General features: G+C 45.7%; 3 protein-coding genes across 3 annotated transcripts in view; all 3 read right to left on the minus strand.

The window, feature by feature from the left end:
* Window positions 1–16,006: 16,006 nt before the first annotated feature.
* Window positions 16,007–18,976, minus strand: LOC125962936 (nuclear RNA export factor 2-like; the record flags this gene model as incomplete). The annotated part of the gene is made up of 9 exons (XM_049704519.1): window positions 16,007–16,178; window positions 16,715–16,787; window positions 17,417–17,459; window positions 17,511–17,670; window positions 17,775–17,837; window positions 17,944–18,051; window positions 18,195–18,250; window positions 18,334–18,402; window positions 18,785–18,976. Coding segments are annotated over 9 exons (936 nt in total), but the record flags the coding sequence as incomplete, so codon positions are not given.
* A 1,634-nt stretch (window positions 18,977–20,610) lies between these two features.
* Window positions 20,611–22,844, minus strand: LOC125963152 (nuclear RNA export factor 2-like). The gene is made up of 8 exons (XM_049705228.1): window positions 22,697–22,844; window positions 22,002–22,085; window positions 21,782–21,886; window positions 21,585–21,665; window positions 21,377–21,446; window positions 21,142–21,230; window positions 20,915–21,022; window positions 20,611–20,730 (listed from the first exon to the last, which is right to left on the minus strand). The coding sequence occupies exons 1-8, from the start codon at window positions 22,790–22,792 to the stop codon at window positions 20,611–20,613; spliced, it is 753 nt and encodes a 250-aa protein (XP_049561185.1). The 5' UTR covers window positions 22,793–22,844.
* A 235-nt stretch (window positions 22,845–23,079) lies between these two features.
* LOC101287280 (nuclear RNA export factor 2) overlaps window positions 23,080–26,618 on the minus strand; it is a 34,234-nt gene continuing 30,695 nt past the window's right edge. The window contains 2 exon segments of the mRNA XM_049704520.1: window positions 23,080–23,267; window positions 25,798–25,874. Of these exon segments, the coding sequence (XP_049560477.1) occupies window positions 23,080–23,267; window positions 25,798–25,874 (265 nt within the window).

Genomic DNA, 26,618 nt, shown 5'->3' on the forward strand with positions numbered 1-26,618 from the left:
CTATAAATATAGACCTGTCTCTTTCTCCTTTCGGCTCCACCAGTTTTTCCTTCATGTACTTTGAGGCTCCATTGTTTGGTGCGTACACATTTAGGATCTTTACATCTCCCTGGTGTACTGATCCTTTCACCATTCTGTAAGGCCTCTCTTTGGCTCTTGTTCATTTTCTTTACTCTGACATCTACTGTACTGGATACTGAAGCTACAGGCATGCTTAGAAAGTGTCCTGGGTATACCTCACCTTGTATTCACTCCTAGCAGTTGTGTTGCTGTTCACCCCTCCACCCACAAATTCTCCCCTCCAGCATATCTAATTCACCATGTCAAAAGATTTGGAAGTTTTTCCGCACCTGCAGAAATAAGATCGTGTCAATTCTCTCTCCCATGGGTGGATTCACTAAGGGTATTTTATTTTTAACGCATTCCACTGAAACAGTGAACCAGCAGATAATCATACTAGTGGCTTGTGGGGAGGGAGGATTATGGTAATTACACTGTTAGAAACCAGCTTCCGTTGGGTTGTAATACTTAAGGTTCTCTAGGTTTGTGTGCTGTGCCTTTTGTACATTAACTATTCCATGTTGTCTCAGGGCACGCTTATGAGTAAAGATCCGCCCACTGCTGATCACTCCACGATGGAGTGATTATGACCAGGCCTCAGATGAACTCCTCTGGGGAGCCCTTGCTTTCCCTGTGTGGCCCGCTGTCAGGGCAATCCTGCTACTCACAACCTTGGGACTTTCCCTGTGTGGCACTGGAAGTGAAAGGAAACACAGATAGGGCATTTGACCCACAAATGCTACTTGCTCAGTCCCCAAACCTCGGAGGGGGCCTGGCGTGCTCTCTTTCTCCCACACTCCACATCCAACTGGTCAGGAAATTCTCTCGGCCCCTCTCTCAAAGTATGTCCAGAAGCCAGCCACTTCTCACCACCTTCATTACCACCACCCTGGCCAAGATACCAACAGCTACCTCCTGGACTGTACTGCTGTCCAGCTGGCCCCTCTGCTTTCATCCTGGCTCCCTTACCTGTCTCTTTTCAACCCAGCAGCAGAGCGCAAGTCAAATCATTTCACTCCTCTGCTCAACACCACATAACAGTGGTTTGAAGCCCACCAACATGTTCAAAAGCCAGGAGTTCATAATGACACTCATCAACAATAACAACAACAAAGAGGAACCTTACTGGTGACCTTTGGAGAATGCCGGGCAACCAACTCGTTTTCAGGAAAATCCAGCAATGAAAGGGAAAAATTCACATTTTAAAGGGAGCAGTAAGGGCATGTGGTCTACGTACGGTGTATAGGAAGAGTCAGAGTCATTTGCAAGAACCCAAATTCCTTCCGAAATAACGTTGCTGAGGGGAAAGCGTAAAAGGGAGCTATATGACAGCTACCGCAGTCCCCCGGCTGACCAACTACGTCGGGTGCCTGAACAGGGCTAGAGACCTCCCTCATCAAGGTGATTCAGACACAAGCAATCTCAGACATCGACTTGTCAAGTATTTGATAGAATAATCCAGTGAATCTCTGTCACTTACTGCGTATGTGATTTTAGGCGAGTATTTTACCTCTCTGAGCCTCAATTCCATCGTGCGGTAGTGCTGTTTGCCATGTGTTTCCATTTGTCCCTGTTCCGGCGACCTGGAAGAGCTGTACTTCTTGACCTCCTTTGTTTGGGCAGGGCTGTGTATGTGACTGGTTCTGGCTAATGGGCTGTGAGTGACATGTGTTATTTCTGGGCCAGAACATATGCTTGTTGGATTGAGACCTTGCAGGGTCCTCTTCCCCTCAGGCACAGAGACTGACAACTTTCTAGATGATGGCTGCTCTGTCAGTTTGGGTCTCCAAGTCATTCCAGTAAAAATGGCTCAGACCCCCGAAGTCCACCATCCTGTGAGGGGTATGCACCCGCCATGGACATGTAGTCGAAGTGAGGAATAATCCCCTGAGATGCAGGGACTGTCTATTACCACAGCATAATCTAGCCTATCTTGATTCTTGTATCTTATCTGTAAATTAAAATAACATCCTCTCAGGATTTTTCTGAGGATTAAATGAGAAAACTGGTATGACAAGGTTGCCACAGTGCTTGACATATAACAGGAACGCAAAAAATGGCAGCTATAATGATTAAATAATTATAACAAACTAGTTTTGAAAAAGTGTGGAAAATTGGTATAAAATGAGAGCTATTTCATCCACTCATCGTTACGGGTAAGTTGTATCATATTTTCAAGAGTGGGGCATTTTCAACATCATCCTCAATGGTGAAAAACTGAAAGCATTTCCATTAAGATCAGGAACAAAACAAGGTTGCCCACTCTCACCACTCTTATTCAACATAGTTTTGGAAGTTTTAGCGACAGCAATCAGAGAAGAAAAGGAAATAAAAGGAATCCAAATCGGAAAAGAAGAAGTAAAGCTGTCACTGTTTGCAGATGACATGATACTATACATAGAGAATTCTAACGATGCTACCAGAAAACTACTAGAACTAATCAATGAATCTGGTAAAGCAGCCAGAAACAAAATTAATGCACAGAAATCTCTGGCATTCCTATATACTAATGATGAAAAATCTGAAAGTGAAATCAAGAAAACACTCCCATTTACCATTGCAACAAAAAGAATAAAATATCTAGAAATAAACCTACCTAAGGAGACAAAAGACCTATATGCAGAAAATTATAAGGCACTGATGAAAGAAATTAAAGATGATACAAATAGATGGAGAGATATACCATGTTCTTGGATTGGAAGAATCAACATTGTGAAAATGACTTTACTACCCAAAGCAATCTACAGATTCAATGCAATCCCTATCAAACAACCACTGGCATTTTTCACAGAACTAGAACAAAAAAGCGGAGCTGGAGGAATCAGGCTCCCTGACTTCAGACTATACTACAAAGCTAGAATAATCAAGACAGTATGGTACTGGCACAAAAACAGAAATATAGATCAATGGAACAGGATAGAAAGCCCAGAGATAAAGCCACGCACATATGGACACCTTATCTTTGATAAAGGTGGCAGGAATATACAGTGGAGAAAGGACAGCCTCTTCAATAAGTGGTTCTGGGAAAACTGGAGAGGTACATGTAAAAGTATGAGATTAGATCACTCCCTAACACCATACACAAAAATAAGCTAAAAATGGATTAAAGACTAAATGTAAGGCCAGAAACTATCAAACTCTTAGAGGAAAACATAGGCAGAATACTCTATGATATAAATCACAGCAAGATCCTTTCTGACCCACCTCCTAGAGAAATGGAAGTAAAAACAGAAATAAACAAATGGGACCTAATGAAACTTCAAAGCTTTTCCACAGCAAAGGAAACCATAAACAAGACCAAAAGACAACCCTCAGAAGGAAACAACCTAAGTACCCATCATCGGATGAATGGATAAAGAAGGTGTGGCACATATATACAGTGGAATATTACTCAGCCATAAAAAGAAACAAAACTGAGCTATTTGTAATGAGGTGGATAGACCTAGAGTCTGTCATACATAGTGAAGTAAGTCAGAAATAAAAAGACAAACACCGTATGCTAACACATATATATGGAATTAAAAAAAAATGTCATGAAGAACCTAGGGGTAAGACAGGAATAAAGACACAGACCTACTGGAGAACAGACTTGAGGATATGGGGACGGGGAAAGGTGAGCTGTGACGGGGCGAGAGAGAGTCATGGACATATATACACTAATAAACGTAAGGTAGATAGGTAGTGGGAAGCAGCCGCATGGCACAGGGATATCGGCTCAGTGCTTTGTGACTGCCTGGAGGGGTAGGATAGGGAGGGTGGGAGGGAGGGAGACGCAAGAGGAAAGAGATATGGGAACATATGTATATGTATAATTGATTCACTTTGTTATAAAGCAGAAACTAACACACCATTGTAAAGCAATTATACCCCAATAAAGATGTTAAAAAAAAAAGAAAAAAGAAGAGTGGGGCATTTTATTTTATTTTTAAGACTTCCTAATGACTAGCACTTATGCACTTATTTCTTGCCGTCATGATATCAGAAACATAAATTGAGGTTATATGTAAAGAATGAAAACGTGGAAAGATTAAGCAAAAGAGAGAATGACTAATGACATAAGATAAAATGAGTTAGCAATAAGTAGTTTCTTAATGAGAAGAACAGATTTTAATTATTAGTAAGCATACATTCTTCTTAGTAAACAAAGGTACAAGGTATTAATGCGGCAGAAGAGATTTACTTTGAACAGGCTTTCCCAAAAGGTTTTCTGAGGAACACTAGTACTTCCAGTGGTCTGTGGAAAAATGTTCCTTTCCCATATAGCTTGAGGAAACTACCTGCTACAGACTGAATGTTTATGTACCAACCTAGTCTCCAAGGTAACAGTGTTTGCAGGTAGAGTCTTTGGTAGGTGATTAGGTCACGAGGGAGATGCCGTCATGAATGGGATTAGTGCCTTTATAAAAGAGGACCCAGAGAGCTCCCTTGCCCTTTCTGCCATGTGAGGATACAGCGTGAAGACAGCCCTTTATGAACCAGGAAGCAGGCTCTCACCAGACACTGAACCTACTGGTGCCTTGATTTTGGATTTCACAGACTCCAGAACCGTGAAGAATAAATTTTTGTAATTTGTAATCCACCCGGTCCATGGTGTTCTACTACAGCAGCCTGAACAAGCTAAGACACTACCCTATTCTTTGAGATTCAAGTGGCATATTATCTTAAAAATATGACAATATAGAAATCCTTTTTACCTTCATTTTTGTATGTCCCATATTTCCTCAATGGATAAAAACATTTTTGTTGTTGCTGTCTCTCAGACATAGTGTCTTGTAGAGCAAACCTGAAAGTGCTGAAATGAGAGGAAAGAAATGGCTATTATATAAGAAAAAATATATATATCACCCCTTTAACCATCTCTCAAGCAATATTTAAATCCCTCACAAATGTAAACACCATCTTTTACTTGCTGCATTTTACTCATTAAGTACCATCTACGTGATTTTTATGAAATGTATCATCTATAATTTTACTTAATATGGTTTTCTTAAATAAATTCACTGTTTTTTTTCCCACACGAAGGAAAGGGGAGAGCTTTCAAGGAATGTAACAAGGAATGGTTAGAAAGTCAGGAGGAAAATCAGAAGCCAATAGTGTCTGGCTGGACTAATTTAAGCCGTTTAGAGAGTCCAAGCAGAAAAAGATTATGGCATCCCACCCCCCACACACTGAAAAGCTACTGATCGGCAAAGCAAAAACAGAAAACTAATTCTGAACCTTAAGGTGCTGGCTACTTTCACACTTTTACTGAAAAAATATCAAATTAGAAAAAGTCTCTCTCCTTGCCTCTCTCTACAGAACAAATTAAGAGACAGAAATTCAGATCAGATTTGAAATCATTGATACGAACTGGCATCTAGGAGTTCTCTGGTGTTCCTAATAACATTATATAAGAAACATATGAAACATTATATTATCCTTTATATAGGATAATATAAAGCATGTGTAATATGCATAATCATATGCATAATGTGCACAGTCATATGCATAATAGGGATACCAGAAGAAGAGGAGAGAGAAAAGGAGATAGAAAATGTATTTGAAGAAATTATGGCTGAAAACTTCCCAAACCTAAAGAAGAAAACTGATATCCAGGTACAGGAAGCACAGAGGGACCCACACAAGAAGAACCCAAATAGAGTGACACCAAGACGTAGCATAATTAAAATGGCCAAAGTGAAAGATATAGAGAACTACAAAGTCAACTGGGAAACAAGGTTTAAAATGGCAGTAAGTACATACTTATCAATAATTACTTTAAATATCAGTGGACTAAATGCTCCCATCAAAAGACAGAGTGGCTGAATGGATAAAAAAAAAATAAACCAAGAACCTACAATATGCTGCCTATAAGAGACTCACTTCAGGGCACAAGACACAGACAGATTGAAAGTGAGCAGATGGAAGGCTCTTTCATGCAACTGGAAACAACAAGAAAGCGGGGTTAGCAATACACATATCTGACAAAATAGACTTAAAACAAAGTCCATAAAGACAAAGAAGGACATTATATAATGATAAAGGGATCAATAAAGAAGAGGATATTACACTAGTTGGCATATATACAGCCAATATAGGAGCGCCTAAATATATAAAACAAATAGTTACAAACATAAAGGGAGAAATTAACAGGAATACTATGATACTAGGAGACTTTAGCACCTCACCCACATCAATGGACACATCTTCCAGACAGAAAATCAACACAGCAACAGAGGCCCTAAATGACACAGTAGACCACTTGGACTTAATTTATATCTACAGGACACTACCTCACCCGCATAAACAGAATACACATTCTTTTCAAGCGTTCAAGGAATGATCTCTAGGAGAGGCCACATACTAGGTCAAAAAACAAACCTCAACACATTTAAGAGGATAGAAATGACTTCAAGCATCATTTATCACCAAAATGACATGAAACTAGAAATCAACCACAGAAAGAAAACTGGGAAAAGAATGAATACATGGAGACTGAACAACATGCTACCAGAAAACCAGTGGGTCAATGATGAAATCAAAAAAGAAATCAGGAAATACCTCAAGACAAGTGACAGTGAAAACACAACCTTCCAAAATCTGTGATGCAGCAAAAGCAGTTCTCAGAGGGAAGTACATAGCGATTCAGGCCTTCCTCAAGGAACAAGAAAAATCTCAAATATACAGAAAGAGAAAAAGAATTAGAAAAAGAAGAATCAAAAAATTCCCAAAGTCAGTTCTTTGGGAAAGAAATAAAATAGAGATAAAAATAGAAAAGATCAATAAAACCAAGGGCTAGATTTTTGAAAAGACAAACAAAATCGACAAACTTCTAGCCAGACTCACCAAGAGAAAAAAGAGATCATACACCGTGATCCAGTTGGATTCATTCCAGTTGCTCTGATAGCCTTATGGAAGTTCCCTTGTATGTTATTTGTTGCTTTTCCCTTGCTGCTTTTAATATTCTCTCTTTATCTTTAATTTTTGCCATTTTAACTACAGTGTGTCTTGGTGTGGTCTCCTTTGGCTTGACCCTGTTTGGGACTCTCTGTGCTTACTAAACCTGGATATCTCTTTCCTTTCCCAGGTTAGGGATGTTTTCAGCTATCATGTCTTCAAATATGTTCTCTGCCCCTTTCTCTTTCTCTTCTCCTTCTCAGACCGTTATAATGCAAATGTTAGTACACTTGCTGTTGTCCCAGAGGTCTCTTAAACTGTCCTATTTCTTTTTCTCTTTTTCTCTTTTTTCTATTCTGCTTCAGTTATTTCTACTACTCAGTCTTCCAGCTTGCTCGTCCATTCCTCTGCATCATTTCATTTACTGTTGATTCCGTGTAGTGTATTTTTCATTTCCATTATTGTATTCTTCTCTGTGTGGTTCTTCTTCATATTTTCTAAATCTTTGTTAAAACCTTCTCACTCTGTTCATCCAATCATCTCCTGAGTTCTTTGAACATCTTCATGATCATTACCCTGAACTCTTTATCAGGTAGATCGCCTATCTCCACTTCACTTTGTTCTTCTTCTGGGGTTTTATCATGTTCCTTTGTTTGGAATAGATTCCTCTGTTGCCTCATTTTGTCCAATTTGCTATTTTATTTCTCTGTGTCTGTTAGGTTGGCTCCATTTCCCAACCGTAGAGAAGTGGCTTTTTGTAGGAGACGTCCTGTGTGACCCAGCCGAGCTCTCCCCTCTGGTCACCAGAGCTATATGCTCTAAGGGTGCCCCCTGTTAGGGCTGCATGTGTCCTTCTGTTGTGACCGGCACACTACTGTGGATGTTGTGGTAGGTGTGGCTGGCCCCTGGTCCAGCGGGTTGCCAGGCCCTGCCTTGTGCAGAGGCTGGTGGCCACTGGCGAGTGAGGCTGGGTCATGAGGCTGCTGGCTGCAGTGCCCCAAGAAGTCCCGGGATTAGCGCTGGCCCACTGGTGGGTGGTGCTAGGCTCTGCAGTGGGTGGTGGTGGGGCTAGAGGTCCTGTATCTAGTGTCAGCCTGCTGGTGGGCAGGGCCAGTTCCACATGGCTGGCTGCCGGGTTTGGGGGTGTCCAAAAGCTGGTGTTGGCCCACTGTTGAGTGGGGCTGGATCCCAGGGCAGCTGGCTGAGGGGTCCAAGGTGTCTTGGAACTGGTGTTGGCCTGCTGGTGGGTGGGGCTGTGGCCCAGCGAGTCCTGGAGCTAGTGCTGGCTCGCTGGTGGGCAGAGCCAGGTTCCTGGGTCTCTGGCTGCAGGGCCTTGGAGTCCTGAAGCTAGTGTCGATTTGCTGGTGTGTGGGCCCAGTTCCTGACATGGCTGGGTATGGGGTCTGGGGTGTCCCAAAGCTGGCGTCATCCCAGTGGTGAGTGGGGCCAGATCCAGGAGCAGCTGGTTGAGGGGCCCAATGTGTCCCAGAGCTGGTGCCAGCCTGTTGGTGTATGGGCTGGGTCCTGGTATGCCAGGCGGCAGGGCTGCGGTGGTTCTTGGGCTAGTGTTCCCAGAGGAATATTCCTTTTTGCATATTTACAAATATGTACATTAACAGAAGATGTTCTTTAATTTTATTACATTTTCATGAGACTGAATTTCTTCTAAAAGCTTGAAGCTTTTAAAGATATTCCATATTGAATTTTAATGGTGCTCTTTAAAGAAAATTGTTGCTGATCATAAATGTTGACAATTTTCTTGCTTCTCATCTTTCATGTCTTTATGAACTCTGTGTTGTATGTGTACAGAATGGTAATACTTGATGAAATTGTAACTGTAAAGAATCCATTGTGTCAAACTATCCTGACACAATAATATCAAAGTACGATAGTAAAGAAAAAGCTTTGCCAAAAATTTGAGAAAGAAAAAGAGATTTAAGTAGGCTACCATGGATGCCTTTGTGGTCCTTCCTAAACTTACTGCAGGGGTGAGAGCTCTAGTGCTTTGTAACTACCCATTCACTGATTCAATGTAGGTATTTCCTGAATAGAAGTATTTGTTACCTGGAAAGGCATAGTAGTTGAAAACCATTTGAGCTTGAGTACTGTGGGTATTATGCTCATATTGATAATTGTGCTTTCAAATGGTGCCGGAAGGTGGTATTTTTGTTTACCTACGCAATATACATTCCTCATCTTCCTAAGTGGTCTCAAATTTTCATTAGTGCATTTCCTCCCTCGTACAGTCACATGTTGGGGGGAATTTGCCTGCTAGTTCCAAGGGTGAGACCAGAGTTACTCTAGATCTCACGCAATAATCCTGTGTCCCTAGCCACAGTCATTGGTTCAAGATTGGGCCTGAGTCTTTATATCTTTGAGCCACTGGATCAACGAACCTAAAGTCTCCTCTACCTCTGGGCTCTCAGTTATATAAGCAAGTATCTTTCCTTATCGTATACACAAAAGTGGATTTTACTTTCTGTTACTTGTAGCTTTGTTACTTACTGCTATATATGTTTTTGAAGATATGTTATCGGGTGAATGTAAGTTCAGAATTTGTAATCTTCTCAATACATTTTCTTTTATGGTTTGATAGTAGCCTTCTTGGTTGCAATTGCTTGATGTCTATTTTGCCTGATAGTGATACAAATTAACCACGTTTCTTTCAGTTTTACTGATCATTGGTATTTTTTACCATCACTTTATTTTCATCCTTTCTGACAGTCTACTCTACCTGCTTCATGACCTACTGAAACACATTCATAATGCCTGTATTAGACTGTTCAGACTGCCACAACAAAAATACCACAGACTAAGTGGCTTAACAACAGAAATTTGTTTCTCACAGTGCTGGAGGCTGGAAGTACAAGATCAAGGTGTGAGCAGGGGTGATTTCTTCTAAGGCCACTCTCCTTGGCTTGAAGATGGCCATCTTCTTGCTGCTTTTTCACATGGTTGTCCCTCTTTGTATACACACTTCTGCTGTCTCTCTGTGTGTCCTAAACTCCTCTTCTTATAAACACAGCAGTCAGATGGGATTAACGTATCCCCTAACAGCCTTAAATTCACTTAATCACCTTTTAAAGGCCCTATCTCCAAATCCAGTCACATTCTGAGGCACTGGTAGTTAGGGCTTCAGGATATGAATTTTGGGAGAACACAGTTCAGTCAATAACAAAACCTAATGTTAAGATGACGTTATCATAGAAAACAAGAGAGCAGAGGCAGGAGCAATGATGCGGAGCAGGCAGGAGGATGGTATGTTAGGCTTTCATTTTCCTATAGCTTCTCCAGTTCCTAAAATTCTCGAATGGCCAATGAATCCCAAGCATTTGACTGAGAAATTTCCATTGCTACTACCTCAGCCTGGACCTAAAGGATGGGAACTAGTATTCCACACTAGTTAACAGCTCACAGCTTAAAATCTAACCCTTTCCTATTATCAATAGATCTGCTATTTTCTTCCAAGACACTTGACCCTTCTTAACCTCAGCTTCTTAATTAGATACAGAGACAAAATAATTAGTCATACAACTCCAACTGTGAGAATTAAATGAAATTGAGATCTACTTCTGCACATAATCAGGGCTGATTGCTGGGTGGAAGGTTTGGAAAGCTGTTTCCTCAGCCATTTATGCACAGAATGTTCAGGCTCATTCTATTCTAACAGCTCTATGTTCTAGGTCATGCCACAGCATTGTCTATGAGACATGCAGAAGGGGAAGAGTTGCGTCTGTGCACTGGGGTTAGACCTTTTGGGGGCCCAATTATCTCACCAAATACCTCCCTTACTATTTAGCAACCAGAGCCACTTGCAGTTCTCTATTTCGACTCCTAATCTTCAGGAAGACAGAGACATTGTCTGAATTTTTTCATGGCCCTATCTTCCCTTCTTAGCACTAAGCTTGACATGCACTAGGTGCATGAATGAATGAGTAAGTGGATGAATGATAGTTATATGGCACACATATGTCTTTCTTCTCTGACAGTTCGTAGCCCCTGGCAGGCCAGAGCCTTAGCCTTATAGCTAAGTCCAGTGGTTAAGCCTCGGTGCTCTCACTGCAAGGGGCCCAGGTTCGATCCCCGGTTGGGGAACTAAGATCGGGCAAGCCACGCAGCACAGCCGAAAAAAAAAAAAAAAAAAAAGATGGATGCATTATGTTGAACATAAATTATAGCTCAGTGAAGTTGGCTTTTAATATGTCTTTGTATCCCTTCCAGAATCTGGAGCTGTGTCATGCTCATATGTGGAATCAACCTGTATTTTCAGATTGAACTGTACAATTGGGTTTTTCATGTGTTTGCTTGCATGCTTGATTTTTGTTTTGTTTTGGGTGTTTTTTTTTGCCACAGCCAAGAATGTTCTCAGATATCCTGACTTATACATCCAACCACATGCTCCCCACCGAGATTATTCGTAGGCTCCACAAACGACATGGTCAAAACAGAACTGTCAGTTTCCTGGCATTGCACCGAAGCTGGTCCTCCATTCATTTCCCCGTCGAAGAAAACCGCCCTAACCCAGCTGCAAAAACCCACATTCCAAGAGACACACTTAATTCCTCTATCCCTTACCACAAACGTGGACTTCATCAACAAGTTCAGTACTTCCAAGATACATCTCATCTCAAACCCCATCTCACCCCTTCCATTGCTACGACTGTAGTCTACGAGACTGTAACCTCTCACTGTCATGTGTGTAGTAGCCTCCTAATCTTGTCTCTTGATCTTACAGTTGCTCTATTTCAGTCTGTCCTCCAAGGAACATTTAGAATGAGCTTTAATAAAGCAGATTTTGATAATAATTTCCCTTCATTTCAGAAAGCACCCAATGGCTCCATCATAATAAGAACAAAACCCAGAGTCCTTACCATGGCCCACAGGACCTTCTGTTATTGGGCCCCTCCTACCATTCTCACCTCATTTTCTAACACTGTCCTCCCAATACACACTGGCATACAAGCTGTTCCCTAAAACTGCCAAGCTTGCCCATATCTTAGGGCCTTTCATCTTGCTCTTCCCTCTGCCTCGAGGGCTCAGCTCCTATATCTTCCCACTGCTGACTGTGTACTTCTTGTTATTTGAATATTAAATCTAAGTTACGTCTTCAGAAAATCCTTCCTTGCCTTCCCCACCCTAGTCATTCTCTGTCACATTTTCCCATATTATTTTCTTAATGGCTCTCAAATCTTGAGTGTATCAACCCCTGTAGAATGTGAGCTCCATGAGAACCATGACCCTGTCTGTCAGGTGCTCTGATTTATCTCCAGTGCCTATCACAGTGCCTCACATATCACTGGTAACCAATAAATATTTGTTGAATGAATGAGTGAGTGAGTGAATGACGTAGATTTAGCATGCTAAGTTGTGAGGACTCAGGCATAGTCTGGGACATGGGATTTGGGAGGATGGGAGAGTGAGCTCAGGTGTCTCTGAAGCAGCAGTTTTGTTTGAACCCATGAAAACTGTGGTTGGAAAACTGGGTAGAAAGGACATGATAATTGAGGTGGTGCTTCTAGCTGCCTTGGGTGTGAAAGTGTACCATATGTTCTATACCTATTCTCCTTCTTTCTTAATAAAAGAATCCCAAATTTATTTGGGACAGTAATGTTTCCAGTAAAAGACCACATTTATAGCCTCCTTTGCAGTCAAAAATGGTCACATGACCGACTTCTACCTAACGAGGTGATGGCAGAAGTGTTGTATAGTAGTTCCAGGAAGGTGGCTAAAAGGGAGATGAATTTCTCAGACCATGGTGTTTCTCATACCATCTGTTGTGGACTGAACTGTGTCCTACCCAAATTCATACGTTGAAGCTTTAACCCCCAGTACCTCAGAATGTGACTGTGTTTGAAGATAGGGCCTTTAAAGAGGTGATTAAATTAAAATGAGGCCGTTAGGGTAGACACTAATCCAATATGATTGGTTTCCTTATAAGAGGAGTTTAGGACACGTAAAGAGATACCAGGGTGTGTATGCACAGAGGGACAACCATGTGAAGAAGGAGTAAGAAGGAGGCCATTTGCAAGCCAAGGCGAGAGGCCTCAGAAGAAACCAAACCTGTGGACACCTGGATCTTGGACTTCCAACCTTTAAAACTGTGAGAAATAAATTTCTGTTGTTTAAGCTACTCAGCCTGTGGTGTCTTGTTATGGCAGCCATAGCAAACTAATACACCATCAGATAAGGTTTTCAATTTTGACAGCTCATTAGAATCAACTGGGGTGAACCTTAAAGATACTGATGACTGGGCTTATCCCTAGAGGCTCTGATTCAGTTGGTTGAATCTGAGCATTCGAGGGGATCCTAATGGATATCCAGAGTTGAAAACCACACGTCTAGGAGAATAGTTTTTTGCACTCCATTGAGCAGGCTGAGAGTGATGAATCTAGCATCATTTAGAAGGCAACCCCCCGTATCTCCCTCCTTCCACTGTTTTTCCTCTACCCCATATCCCCCTTCTTCTTCTGCCCTATCCAGATCTCCACAGATGGACCCAGAGATGCCCCCACCTCTTAATCCTGTTCCATATCCAAGTTCAGTCCTAATTTGAGGAACATTTAATAGCTTCAGCCCCACTTCTGCCCTCCCTGTCAAGAAAAGTGAGTCTCGAGGGGCCTCACATTCTCTTACTCTGCCTGTTAGCCAGAGCCAGGGCAGCTCTCTAGAGGTAACTTCTTGCCTCTTAATCCAATTATAAAATGGATGAAAGACATGAACAGAGGGCAAACAGGCTTAGGAAGAGCTATTCAACATCTTTAGCCATCATGCAAATGCAAATTAAAAGCACAATGAAATGTTAAACCCACCTATCAGAATGGCTGAAAAAAACAGTGACAAAACCAAATGCAGGCAACACTGGATAAACTGAGTCACTCACACATTGCCAAAGGCAATGCAAAATGGTACAGGCCGTCTGGAAAACAATATGGCAGGTTTTTCAAAAGGAAACATGCGATTACCAAATGATACAGCAGTTGCACTCTGGGCAATTTACCCAGAGAAATGAAAATTCATGTTTACACAAAAACTTTTACATGAAGTTCATCACAGTTTTGCTCACAATAGTTAAAAAGTGGAAATAGCCCAGATGTCTTTCAGCAGGGGAATGGGTAAGCAAACTGTGGTACATTCACACCGTGGAATCCTATTCAGCAATAAAAAGGAACAGACGATAGACACACTTTACAACTTGGATGGATCTCAGGAGAATTATGCTGAGTGAAAGGAATCCATTCCTAAAGGTAGTGTACTATATGATTCCATTTCTATGACATTTAGGAAATTATAATAGTGTTTGACAGAGTTTAGGGATGTGGGATCAGGAAGAAGGTGGGTGTGGCTATAAAGGCTAACATGAGGGAAACGTGTGGTGATGAAACAGTTTTTGATCTTGTTTGTGGTGATAGTTAGAACACCTACACTGCTGGTAAAAGTGCATGGAATTATATATATAAGTATTATGCACAAGTGTTCTAACACACAAAAGAGTGCATGTAAAATGGCGAAATTGTGGTAAGCTCAGTGGATTGTACCAATGTCCATTTCTTAGTTTCGATACTGTACTAAAGTAATACAAGGTGTTATCATTAGGATAAGGTGAGTGATGGGTATACATGACCTCTGTACACATTTTTTTGCAACTTCTGGTGAATCGATAATTATTTCAAAATAAAAAAGTTAAAAAAACAACACAGGAGTTGTGGGGAAAATCGTCTTAGGTACAGAACCTAAGAACCTAATAAAAATGTTAACACAGTTTTAGACCTGTTAAATGATTAAGAAATCCATAATTATTGGAGTAAATATGGTACTTTACTTGCTAAATACCTTATGTTTGCTTATAGAAGTGAACATCAGAACGGTCACAACTTGTGAGTACTGAAGTGGTGGAGAGAAGGTTATCAGGAGGCAAAGCTTGGATTTTAGGGTTGTCCAGGAATGGAGTCCTTACTCTAATTTTCAAGCACTGTGTAGGTCGGATATAAATGCTAGAGACTGCCAGGGATGATGTGGGAGAGGGGACTTTTTGGTCCTGGCCCCACTAACTCATGGTTGGGTCAGGGGAAGAGCAATCCAAGACACACAACATACAATGTGCAATGTTACTCTTTAATATAAAGATAAACAAGGATCATGTGTGGGAAAAATATAAAACAACGGGCAGGCCTACATGGTAAACTTTGGCTTCCTGATTAGCTGGACTGCAAACTTAGTCATGGATATGGCTTCAGTTAAGAGAAGAGAGGTGACAAATATGATGAGGATGAAAATGACATCTAAAGGCTCATTTGCAGAGTTTTGTTCTCAAGATCCCAGGTCAGTGGATGAGGGTCACATGTGGAATTTTGCCCTTGGACTGAAGAAAGTAAAGAGAAAGAATTGGGATGTCAGCAGAGCCAGCAGCCGTGAGTGTCAACCCCCGGGCACCTGACTTCTGTCCACCTTCACCTTCCTGAAACCCTAGACGTCTATTTCTTCTTATCTCTGAATTCTCAGAATTCACTTTTTGATGAGTAAAGAAATTTTTAGTTCTGGTATAGTCTAGTCATTGTACTGAAAGCACCTCTAGTGGGGGAGGATAGATGACCTCCCTTAGGACCAAACTGGAGACACTTGACCACACAACTTCACTGCTACATCTATGCTACAAGAGCAAGCCTTCAAGTTTACCAACATGTATGTACCAGAATGAGCAGATGCCACTGCATGTAATGCTGAAAAAGAGGCGAAAAGCTAAATGCCTATCAATAATAGCTTATGGCTTCCTGGAATTCAATTGTTTAATATATTGATCTTAGAAAGAATAATGTAGCTTCACATATACTGAGAAGAAACTATGCTGGCACTAATAATAAAAGAAGTTTCAAGACAGTATATAAGATAGGATACCTGTATTTTATAATACATGGAAATGTATTAGTATGAAATTAGGGTACTTCTCACAAGTAAACGTTTGTAAGGAAAAATAGATTTAAAATAATTACCTGAAAATTCCCATTAATCACTCCTCTACTCCTCCCAGCTCCCTCCTATCCCCATGCAACCCCAGCACTCACTTTTGAGACCACTAGCGGTTCATCTCAGATGGGGTGGAGGATGCCTGCATGATGTCCTGCTGCTGCTGGGAGAGGGGGTGCATGGAGCTGGAGGTGGGTGTAGGCAGTGGGATGGAGAACACACTCTGGGTCTCGCTGGGGTCGGCATCCCTCACATACAGCTCGTCATTCACGATGCACAGACTGAAGGAAAAATGGGGCCTCAGACAACTGGTGGATGGACACCCACACCCCCAATACTGACTCTGCTCCCACTGGCACTCAGCAACCAGATTCCTTCCACGTCCCTCCTGTGTCTGTCTCCCAGGTTCCTTGACTGGTACCTCTGCCCCTCCCCACAGAGCCCACCTTTGGAGAGACTGTCTACCACCTTCACTTGATTTATAGGTTCATCCCCAAACCAGGGGCAATTTCGCATTTACCCTTTACCACAGTGCAAGGGGTGGACAGTCTGATCCCCATTCTCAGAAGAAGACACTGAGTCACACAGAGGTCATGGGAATTGACCAAGGTCACAGAGCGAGTGAGTGTTAGGTCAAGGAGTGAACGCATAGGCCGATTCCAGGCCCATACTCTTCCTAACCACTAGGTACACTGCTCCTGGGATCCCCCTGCTGGCTTTCCACAATACTGAGTAAACCTAAGGTCTTTGCCACCACATTCCCTCGCCCCTGAGCCCAGGCGGGGATGGGCATTCCCTCCCACAACAGGGCTCTCACCTGCAGTCGCGGGCAGGGGTAGCGATGAAGGTCCGGGTGAATGCACGCAAACAGCCCTGAGAACTTCCTGCCACTTCAACAGCAAACAAACAACAGTACCCCTTACAGCTGCATGTGCTGTACACGCTCACACAGCGGTCCCCAGTCAGGGTGTGACTGGACACTCATGCTGAGAGGGCAGTTGTTCACGGGGGCCAGGGTGTCGGGAATGGGGAGCGCAACTATATGAGCAGTCTGCACCCAGTGACAGGGCCCCTGACGACCACTACACAAGTTCACGGGATGCATTTTTCACAGCCGCCCAAGAGGTGGATACTACTACCCTATTTTGCAAATGAGGAAACTGAGAGGTTCAGTAACGGCCCAAGTTCTCAGAGTAAGGATCTGGGATGAGAGCCACCAAAATCCACAGCCTGCGTCACCAACGCCCAGGGTATGCAGGGCAGACAGGCATGGACACAGCTCAGACCTGGGTTGTCTGTGGGAAGCCTGAGGGCAGGAGAACACAGTGGGGAAGGGGAGGCGGGGGGAGGGGAGCGGAGCGGAGGGAACAGAAGGGAATACAAGGGGAGGGAGGGAAGGGAAGGGGAAAGAAAGCGAAGGGAAGGGAAGGGGTCAGGGACGCTGGGTGGTTCTGGCTGTGAGCCTGGCCAGGGCGAGGCAGCAGTGGGCCATCTGCGCTGGGGGTCTACACACACTCACCTGCCTTGAACACTCCGCAGACGGAGAAGCAGAGCATCGATTCCTGAAAGGGAAGAGCCCAGGCGCCCAGTCACCACCTCCACCTCCCACCCACCTGCGGCTTCCTGGGCCCACGCGAGGGAGGAAGCAGGCGCTCACCGTCTGGAACCACGTGTCCACCACGAAGGAGCTGAAGGCATGCTGAGTCTTGGGCAACACACAGAGGGTGTGCACAATGACACGTTTTGTGTGCTTCAGCAGCTGGACCCGCAGGTCTGTGAGGGGAGGGGAAGCGAGCGAAGGTCAGGGGCTGCCACGCCCTGGGCCCTATGATTGACCCCTTCACCGCCCTTTCCCACCCAGTCTTCCCATCACACACTCACAGGGGTCCTTGAGCTTCTTCATATTCCTGCTGTCCTTGAAATACTCGCACAAGCTGCTTCTAGGAGACAAAGAGCAACAGTGGGTGGTGGGTGTTTGCAGGAGCTGGCCTGTGTCTGCTGGGGAGCCACACGGCCCAGGAGCACAGCCTGTGCTGTGATACTCACGGGGCTGGGTCCTCGGGGTGGAAGGGAATCGTCAGGGAGAAGCAGGCCTCCTCGTGATAAGCACCCGCGAGAACCTGTCTGTCTCCATAGTCATGGATCAAGTAGTACCTAAGGAGGAGCAATGAAGACAGTCTATCTCTGTGGTCTGGACCTCAAATGAGACTTGAAAACTCCCCTGAGCAGACCTGTGCTCAGGTGGCCTCACCTGTCCTAGACCTGCCCCCCTTGCTCAGCTTCCCAGAGATACTTACTGCTTCAGGAATTGCAGGACTAGGCTCTTCAGCTCATCAGATCCAAAGTAGCTTCCCTGGAATCAAATGGCACTTGAGACTATGCAGTAGATAAAGCCTCCCTGCAACACCCCAAATGTTGTTTGATCCTCTTCCTGACCTTGCAGAGCTTTACTATGTAGGGAGTGTCAACGTCAACGGTCACTGGTGACGGTAACTCCTGGCCATCCTGGAGAAGGGAAGAGAAAGTCAGGAGTGAAGACCAGGGGAGTGGCCCTGGATGATCCGGGAAAAGGATGGGCCCAGGCGGGTGAGGGTCAGAGGTCAGGTGTGAAAGGGACCTGGAAATTCCATGGGAAAGCTTACAGTGGATGTCTTCATCATGAGGTTCTGAAAGTCTCTAGTGTTATATTCAACTTGTGTGTGTGCATGCGTGTATTTATGGGTATTTTTCCAGCAAGTATATCCATGTCATTTTCAGGAGTCCATGTCCCCCAAAATGGTTAAGGTTCTGATGCTAATATGTGATCTAGGCAAGACCCAAAGGGCTTGAGGGCAGGTGCAGAGGCCACTGACATTTGTAAGAGACAATGATTTACGTAGGTACTTACCAGGCGTAACAACTTCGGGAAACATTCTCTGATGGCCCTGTCCAAAACCAAAAATAGAGAAGAGGTGGTTGATAGTTCAAGGTTGCAATGCTTCCTTTGAGTTAAAACAGTAATACCATAAACAGAGATCAGTGTGTTCTGGCCAATCCAGCAGCACCCTTTGCCCACCTCTGCTCCTGATTTTAGGGGTTTTCAGTCCACTTGCCTGTTGAGTACTGAGCATCTGTCATCTTACTGTCTGAAAGGCACTGTCTCCTCATCTCTCTCAGTACCTTCACTTTAATATTCCTTCCCTCCCTCCCTTCCTCTCCTTCGCCTGGGTAGCTCCCACCCAGACTACTCGGACTCCCTTCTCCAGTGCCACAGGGACCAGCATTTCAAACCCATGCTGCAGGGCTTCCTTCTCCTCCCTTCCTTCCTCCAGGGCCCCACTGAAGGCTGTGGGGAGAAGAGCGGATGGAGTGGGAGCCCGGGGCTCTGCTACCTCACTGGGGGTCCAGCACTCTGGCAAGACCCCGACACCCCCCAGGGATGGCCCAGGATGCTGGGCCAGCGAGGTGAGTGAGGTGGTGCTCAGGGAGGCAGATGGAGGTGATGAAGACAGAAAGGTAGTGAAGGTAGGAAGCGAGAGATGAGAGAGACATAGGGGCACAGAGACAGGGGAGAGAGAGACAACAAAGGGAAGGGAAAGAAGCTCTCCCGTGGTCAGGGTCAGGGAAGAAGAGAGAAGAAAGGGAAAACGGCACACTTGTTGCGGCTCTTCACCTGCCCCAGAATCGCCCAGACACACCAGGTAGGAATGGAAAATATGCACATGTTGTGCTGGGGGCCCACTGGATGCTGGCTGAAACTTTGTCACCTGTGTGAGCTCAGCCAGACTTGGGCATGGGAAACCGAGCAGCCATGGGGGCAGATCTTCCTCAGAAGGAGGAAAGGGTCAGGTCCCAGCTCAGTATGGGGTTGAGGATCCGTGGCCCCCTCTGATGATCACTGTCTTCTCTCCCGATGACCCCTGCACCTCTCTGAGTTGGTTCTTTATCTGAGGAATCATACCTGTCTCAGGCTGCCCAGGGCTCCTGTGAAGGACCAGGCGGGATGATGTGACATGTGCAGGGAGGGATGGGAAGTGCCCCTCAGAGGCCTGTCCTTCTGTCTCCTCTACCACCTCTGCCCTCTGCCTTCCACTCCTGCCTCAGGAAGCCCTCTGATCACTGGCGGGGGCCCACGTCTGGCCCCTTGACTCAGGGAGCCCTGCTTTTTCCCAAGGAGGGTCCAGCTCCTGGCACTGGGCCAGCAGAATGGATGTCATGACAGCAGCCACCCATGGCCTCAGCCCTCAGCATGGCGCAGGAAAGCCCCCATGTCAACCTGGGAGAGGAGGGGGGATCCATTTGGAGGAAGGGGAAGAGGGCCCCTCTCAGAACGGGGGAGGCAAACCCCATCTCAGCACGAAGAAGGAAGGCTTCTCTCAGCAAGAAGCCCTGGACAGGAGGACCCTTCTCAGTCCAGGGCGCCAGCATCTGGATCAAGGCTGGTTGCTCCTGGTCCTGGTGAGGAGGAGAAGCCCTGCTTCCTGGGGCACACTCTTGGGAGGCCTTGCTGGAATATAGCTGGGCGCAGAGAGCTGGAAACAGACCCCAGAGCGCCTGCAGAGGTGAGCAGGTCAGGGGAAGGAAACTCCTCACCGGTGATAGGCACAGAGAGAGCAGAAGTTGGGGCCTGTGATCCTCCCAGAAGACCAGGGCTGCCACCTTTGGCAAAGGGGCACTGTCACAGATAGTCTAGGCACCCATGGGTGAAGGTCACCAAGAAGGGTGACAGGGTGTTCACACTGACCTTACATAGGTGGACTGGTCTGGGAAGGTGTCACACAATGGGTTCCCTTGCAGCCACAGCTCTTCAAGCTTCAGCCCTTGCATCTTGCTCAACTCCCACACAGACGTCAGCTGAGAAATATGGCGCGGAAGTGGGAAAAGGAATCCCAGGGAAAGAGGGACATCTGGATCCCGGCACCCCCAGACCCCTCCTTCCCACACAGGTACCTTCACCTGCCTCCTGTCATCACTCTGATGGCCACTAACATGTCCCCCCCACTCTCAACCCAACTTTGACCTGGCTCCCTCTTCTCACCTCATTTTTGGAGAGGTTCAGGATCTTGACCGTGAGGGCCATCTGTATAATGTCAGACAGGCCATTCAGCTGGTACAGTTTGTTGTTGCTCAAGTTCAAGGACAACAGCTTTGGGGCAAGAAGAGGTAGAGTGAAGGTTACTATCTAGGACCTTGGAGACAAATCTGCCCTCCTCCCCATCTCTTCCACCCCCTACGCTAATACCAGCACTGAGCCTACAGCCTCACCTCAGGGAAATTCTTTTCGATGACCTGCAGGGTGGCAGTCATGCAGCTTCTTCGATTCAGAAATATATCAATATCATAGCCCACCAAGTCTTCAGGAAGGAGAGGGGAGGGAATCAGATGGCTGAGTGGGGTGTGGGGCCAGCACCTGCCCCTCCCCACGTTACCATCCCTAAGTCTCCCTCCAGGAAGACCCCTCTGCCCTCGCACGCCCTAGAATTACCGCTGTCAGCCATACCTGGGTCAACGTAGAGCCTCTGCAGGTCAAGAGCTAGCTTGGAGACATCAAATCGTTTGATAAAAGTCAGCTGCAGAGTGAGAGATGGAGAGAGCCGCTCTGAGGCTGTGGTGGTGGCAGGGAAATCGGGGGCGAGGGGGACGGGGGTCTGGAGGAAGGAGAGGTGGGTCTGAGCATTGGCACACAACATGCCTTGCATCTGCATTACCTTTAGCTGCTCCATTTCTTCTGGCTTCAACTTATACCGCACAGAGTAGGGAACAGCGGAGGGCCTGACAAAGACAGGTATCTACAGCAAGAAGAGGTGGGGTAAGCACCAGGAACTCTAGTTCCAAAGACGAATACCAGCCCCTGGCCTGTACTCCTTCCTCAGGATGAGGTACACGTAACACCCTCGACACACACCTTTCGGCTCTCCTCGTCACGAATCTTGTAGCTGACATCCATCAATGCAGAGGCAGTGCTAGCTTCCTGGACAAAGAATCGAGCCCCATTTTTCACAAAGTGGAACTACAGGGATTGAATGCAACAGCAATAGAATCAGAAGCCAGCAGACCCTGCTGAATCAAGTCTCTCTCTCCCCCTTCCCTGTGCCCACGCGTCTGGCTTCGGCATCCTCTCTTACGTCCACTGGAGTGAAGGGGACACTGCAATGTCTCTGGATTGAGTTCGTTAGCCATGTCCTGTTATACTTTATCCCATAAGGAATCTAAGGATGAAAAGAAGCGATGGGAGAGAGGACAGACAACAGGGAATTTAGGCTGGAGGACGAATCTTTTCCTGTTGTTTTCCGGCCTTCTACTGAGCTTGAAAGGGCTTGTAAAGAAGGGACCACTGGCATGATTTCTTATGGGTGTGCGTAATATGGATTTCCTAAATACTCTTTCTCTCCAGTCAAACTCTCTTCCACATAATCAAGGTGTCAGAGATGATGTTCCTTTTATAAATTTGCAGGAGATCCTACCCGGTGCAGACACTGCTTGCCCCTCAGACAAGGTCTCCAGAGGCTCGACCCTCTGTCTCCCACACTCAGCTTGCCAAGCTGAGACCTCCAATGTGGAGTTGTTCCATATCCTTGGCAGTAGTTTCCATCTTTGCTTTGAGACAGGCTCCTCCGTTCTCCTCACGGTCAGCCTGTTCCCTTTACATTGCTTCTCTGAATCTGCCCTTAGATGAACAAGACTGTTAACTCCCGCTAGTAAAAGGGACAGATTACAAACTGTCCCCAGTGAAATAAACCAGCATCTCTACATGAGACCAACAAAACTCCCCCGGGGCTTTTCTCTCCTGCACATTCCATACATTTTACAGGATACTCACTGTGACCCTGAACCAGCTCCCTGGGGTTCCATCTTGTGTGTTCTCCCCCATTTCCCTCTCCAGAGGTTTTCTGTTTCTCCCCACAATCGTATCCATGTGGCCTTCACTGTGCCATCTCACTCCTCTCTTGTTGCCTGGGATGGTACAGGGAGAGCTGCAGGGGGGACGTGGAGAGAAGGACGGTGAGTGGCCATAAGTGCTAAGAAAGTCTTCTGTACACCCTCGTGTCTTTGACACCAGCACTACAATTAGGATTGCTCAACCATTATTTCACTTCTAGCATGCCTCAGATTTGCAGTGAGAGAAGAAAAACAAGTCCACGGAGCGTGAGAGAGGTGCATAGTCCCAGGGGCTGCTGTGCACAAACCCTGCTGCCTGGTCACTTACTGTCTTACTTCGGGGTCCTCCTGGACATCCTTCTTCACGACGTTTCCATCATCCTCCTTGAGCTGTGAGGGCTGAGGCTCACATCTATCGTGTTCATAATGAGGGCTCCTCTCGCCAGAATTACCTGGGAAAGAACACCAGCCTTTCTTTCTTCCTTGAGGTGGTCTACCACCATCACTGTATTCTGAAAAGAGGAACAAAAATACAAGTTTGCAGACACATCTGTGATCCGCTTACCACGTACCATGTCTTAGGCTAACAGCATGGTAGGGCAGGCCAAGTGCCAACCTGGCCTAAGGGACCAGTCCCACAAGCCTCAGAAAGGACACTCTTCTGCCTGTGCAGAGAGGACAGCCTTATCCGACAGATGGCACTATCAGGGGAAGAATCGAGGAGGAGCAGGATGAGGAAGAGGAGGACAAGGAGGACAAAGAGGGAGGAGGGAGGAGAGGACAACTGCGCTGAAACTTTTAAAACAGTGGAGCAGGACTGATAAAGAACCGAGGTGTATGCATCCATGGGTTAGACTGGACACCAGTCATAGAGATACCAGGAAGGCCCCCGAATCTTGCCTTCTCTCAGGACTTTCCAGCAACCACACCAATACCTCTCTCATGCTTCCCAAGTCCAAGGAGCCGCCATACCGATTCCACTAACAACCAGCAAGCTAGCTGGACTTCCTTTGCCAGTGCACTTGGAGCTTTAATGTCAGGTGGCACTGATGTAACGGCCTCCTGAACTGTCTCCCTCCCTCCAGCCTTGCCCTGAACAATACTCTGTTTGAAAGAGCCAGAGTGAGCTATCTTTCGGGCCAGCCTGAAATGCCTTTCAGCTCAGCAGGCAACTCTTCCTAATTTCAGCCCTTCTATAACAAGGGTGTGAATGATAACCTGGAATGATGTGTCAACCACCATTTCCCAGTGTTTAGGGATTCTTCTTTTTGCTTTCCATTACTGTTTTCTAATTTGATTCCATCATGGCCAGGGAACACACTCTGGGAGATTTGAAATCATTTTTTTATTTTTATTTTTTTTAAATAAATTTATTTCTTTATTTATGGCTGCATTGGGTCTTTGTTGCTACACACGGGCTTTCCCTACTTGCGGCAGCGGGGGCTACTCTTCGTTGCGGTGCACGGGCTTCTTGTTGTGGCGGCTTATCTTATTGCGGAGCACAGGCTCTAGGCATGCGGGCTTCAGTAGTTGTGGCACGCGGGCTCTAGAGCGCAGGATCAATAGTTGAGGCGCACAGGCTTAGCTGCTCCGCGGCATGTGGGATCTTCCAGACCAGGGCTCGAACCTGTGTTCCCTGCACTGGCAGGCGGATTCTTAACCAGTGCGCCACCAGGGAAGTCCCTCAATTCTTTTTGAATTTATTGAGGTTTCTCTGATGGTCGAGGAGATGGTCTACCTTGGTGAATGTTACAGAGACCCTCGGGGAAAAAAACTGTACTCTGCTGTTGTTGCGCAGACTGTTCTATTTATGTCATGCAGATCTCATTAGTTTACTGTATTATTCAGGTCTCCTATATCCTTGCTGATTTTCTCTCTAGCAATTCTGTCACTTGCTAAGAGGGAGGTGGGTGTGGAAAGCCCCCACTATAATTATAGATCTGGCACTTTCTCCTTACATCTCCATCAGTTTTTGCTTCATGTACCTTGAGGCTCCATTGTTTGGTGCGTACACATTTAGGATCTTTATGTCTCCCTGGTGTACTGATCCTTTCACCATTCTGTAAGGCCTCTCTTTGGCTCTTGTTCATTTTCTTTACTCTGACATCTACTGTACTGGATACTGAAGCTACAGGCATGCTTAGAAAGTGTCCTGGGTATACCTCACCTTGTATTCACTCCTAGCAGTTGTGTTGCTGTTCACCCCTCCACCCACAAATTCTCCCCTCCAGCATATCTAATTCACCATGTCAAAAGATTTGGAAGTTTTTCCGCACCTGCAGAAATAAGATCGTGTCAATTCTCTCTCCCATGGGTGGATTCACTAAGGGTATTTTATTTTTAACGCATTCCACTGAAACAGTGAACCAGCAGATAATCATACTAGTGGCTTGTGGGGAGGGAGGATTATGGTAATTACACTGTTAGAAACCAGCTTCCGTTGGGTTGTAATACTTAAGGTTCTCTAGGTTTGTGTGCTGTGCCTTTTGTACATTAACTATTCCATGTTGTCTCAGGGCACGCTTATGAGTAAAGATCCGCCCACTGCTGATCACTCCACGATGGAGTGATTACGACCAGGCCTCAGATGAACTCCTCTGGGGAGCCCTTGCTTTCCCTGTGTGGCCCGCTGTCAGGACAATCCTGCTACTCACAACCTTGGGACTTTCCCTGTGTGGCACTGGAAGAGAAAGGAAACACAGATAGGGCATTTGACCCACAAATGCCACTTGCTCAGTCCCCAAACCTCGGAGGGGGCCTGGCGTGCTCTCTTTCTCCCACACTCCACATCCAACTGGTCAGGAAATTCTCTCGGCCCCTCTCTCAAAGTATGTCCAGAAGCCAGCCACTTCTCACCACCTTCATTACCACCACCCTGGCCAAGATACCAACAGCTACCTCCTGGACTGTACTGCTGTCCAGCTGGCCCCTCTGCTTTCATCCTGGCTCCCTTACCTGTCTCTTTTCAACCCAGCAGCAGAGAGCAAGTCAAATCATTTCACTCCTCTGCTCAACACCACATAACGATGGTTTGAAGCCCACCAACATGTTCAAAAGCCAGGAGTTCATAATGACACTCATCAACAATAACAACAACAAAGAGGACCCTTACTGGTGACCTTTGGAGAATGCCGGGCAACCAACTCGTTTTCAGGAAAATCCAGCAATGAAAGGGAAAAATTCACATTTTAAAGGGAGCAGTAAGGGCATGTGGTCTACGTACGGTGTATAGGAAGAGTCAGAGTCATTTGCAAGAACCCACTTTCCTTCCGTAATAACGTTGCCGAGGGGAAAGCGTACAAGGGAGCTATATGACAGCTACCGCAGTCCCCCGGCTGACCAACTACGTCGGGTGCCTGAACAGGGCTAGAGACCTCCCTCATCAAGGTGATTCAGACACAAGCAATCTCAGACATCGACTTGTCAAGTATTTGATAGAATAATCCAGTGAATCTCTGTCACTTACTGCGTATGTGATTTTAGGCGAGTATTTTACCTCTCTGAGCCTCAATTCCATCGTGCGGTAGTGCTGTTTGCCATGTGTTTCCATTTGTCCCTGTTCCGGCGACCTGGAAGAGCTGTACTTCTTGACCTCCTTTGTTTGGGCAGGGCTGTGTATGTGACTGGTTCTGGCTAATGGGCTGTGAGTGACATGTGTTATTTCTGGGCCAGAACATATGCTTGTTGGATTGAGACCTTGCAGGGTCCTCTTCCCCTCAGGCACAGAGACTGACAACTTTCTAGATGATGGCTGCTCTGTCAGTTTGGGTCTCCAAGTCATTCCAGTAAGAATGGCTCAGACCCCCAAAGTCCACCATCCTGTGAGGGGCATGCACCTGCCATGGACATGTAGTCGAAGTGAG

The sequence above is a fragment of the Orcinus orca genome, chromosome X (assembly GCF_937001465.1).
Source record: "Orcinus orca chromosome X, mOrcOrc1.1, whole genome shotgun sequence".
Classification (NCBI taxonomy): Eukaryota; Metazoa; Chordata; class Mammalia; order Artiodactyla; family Delphinidae; genus Orcinus; species Orcinus orca.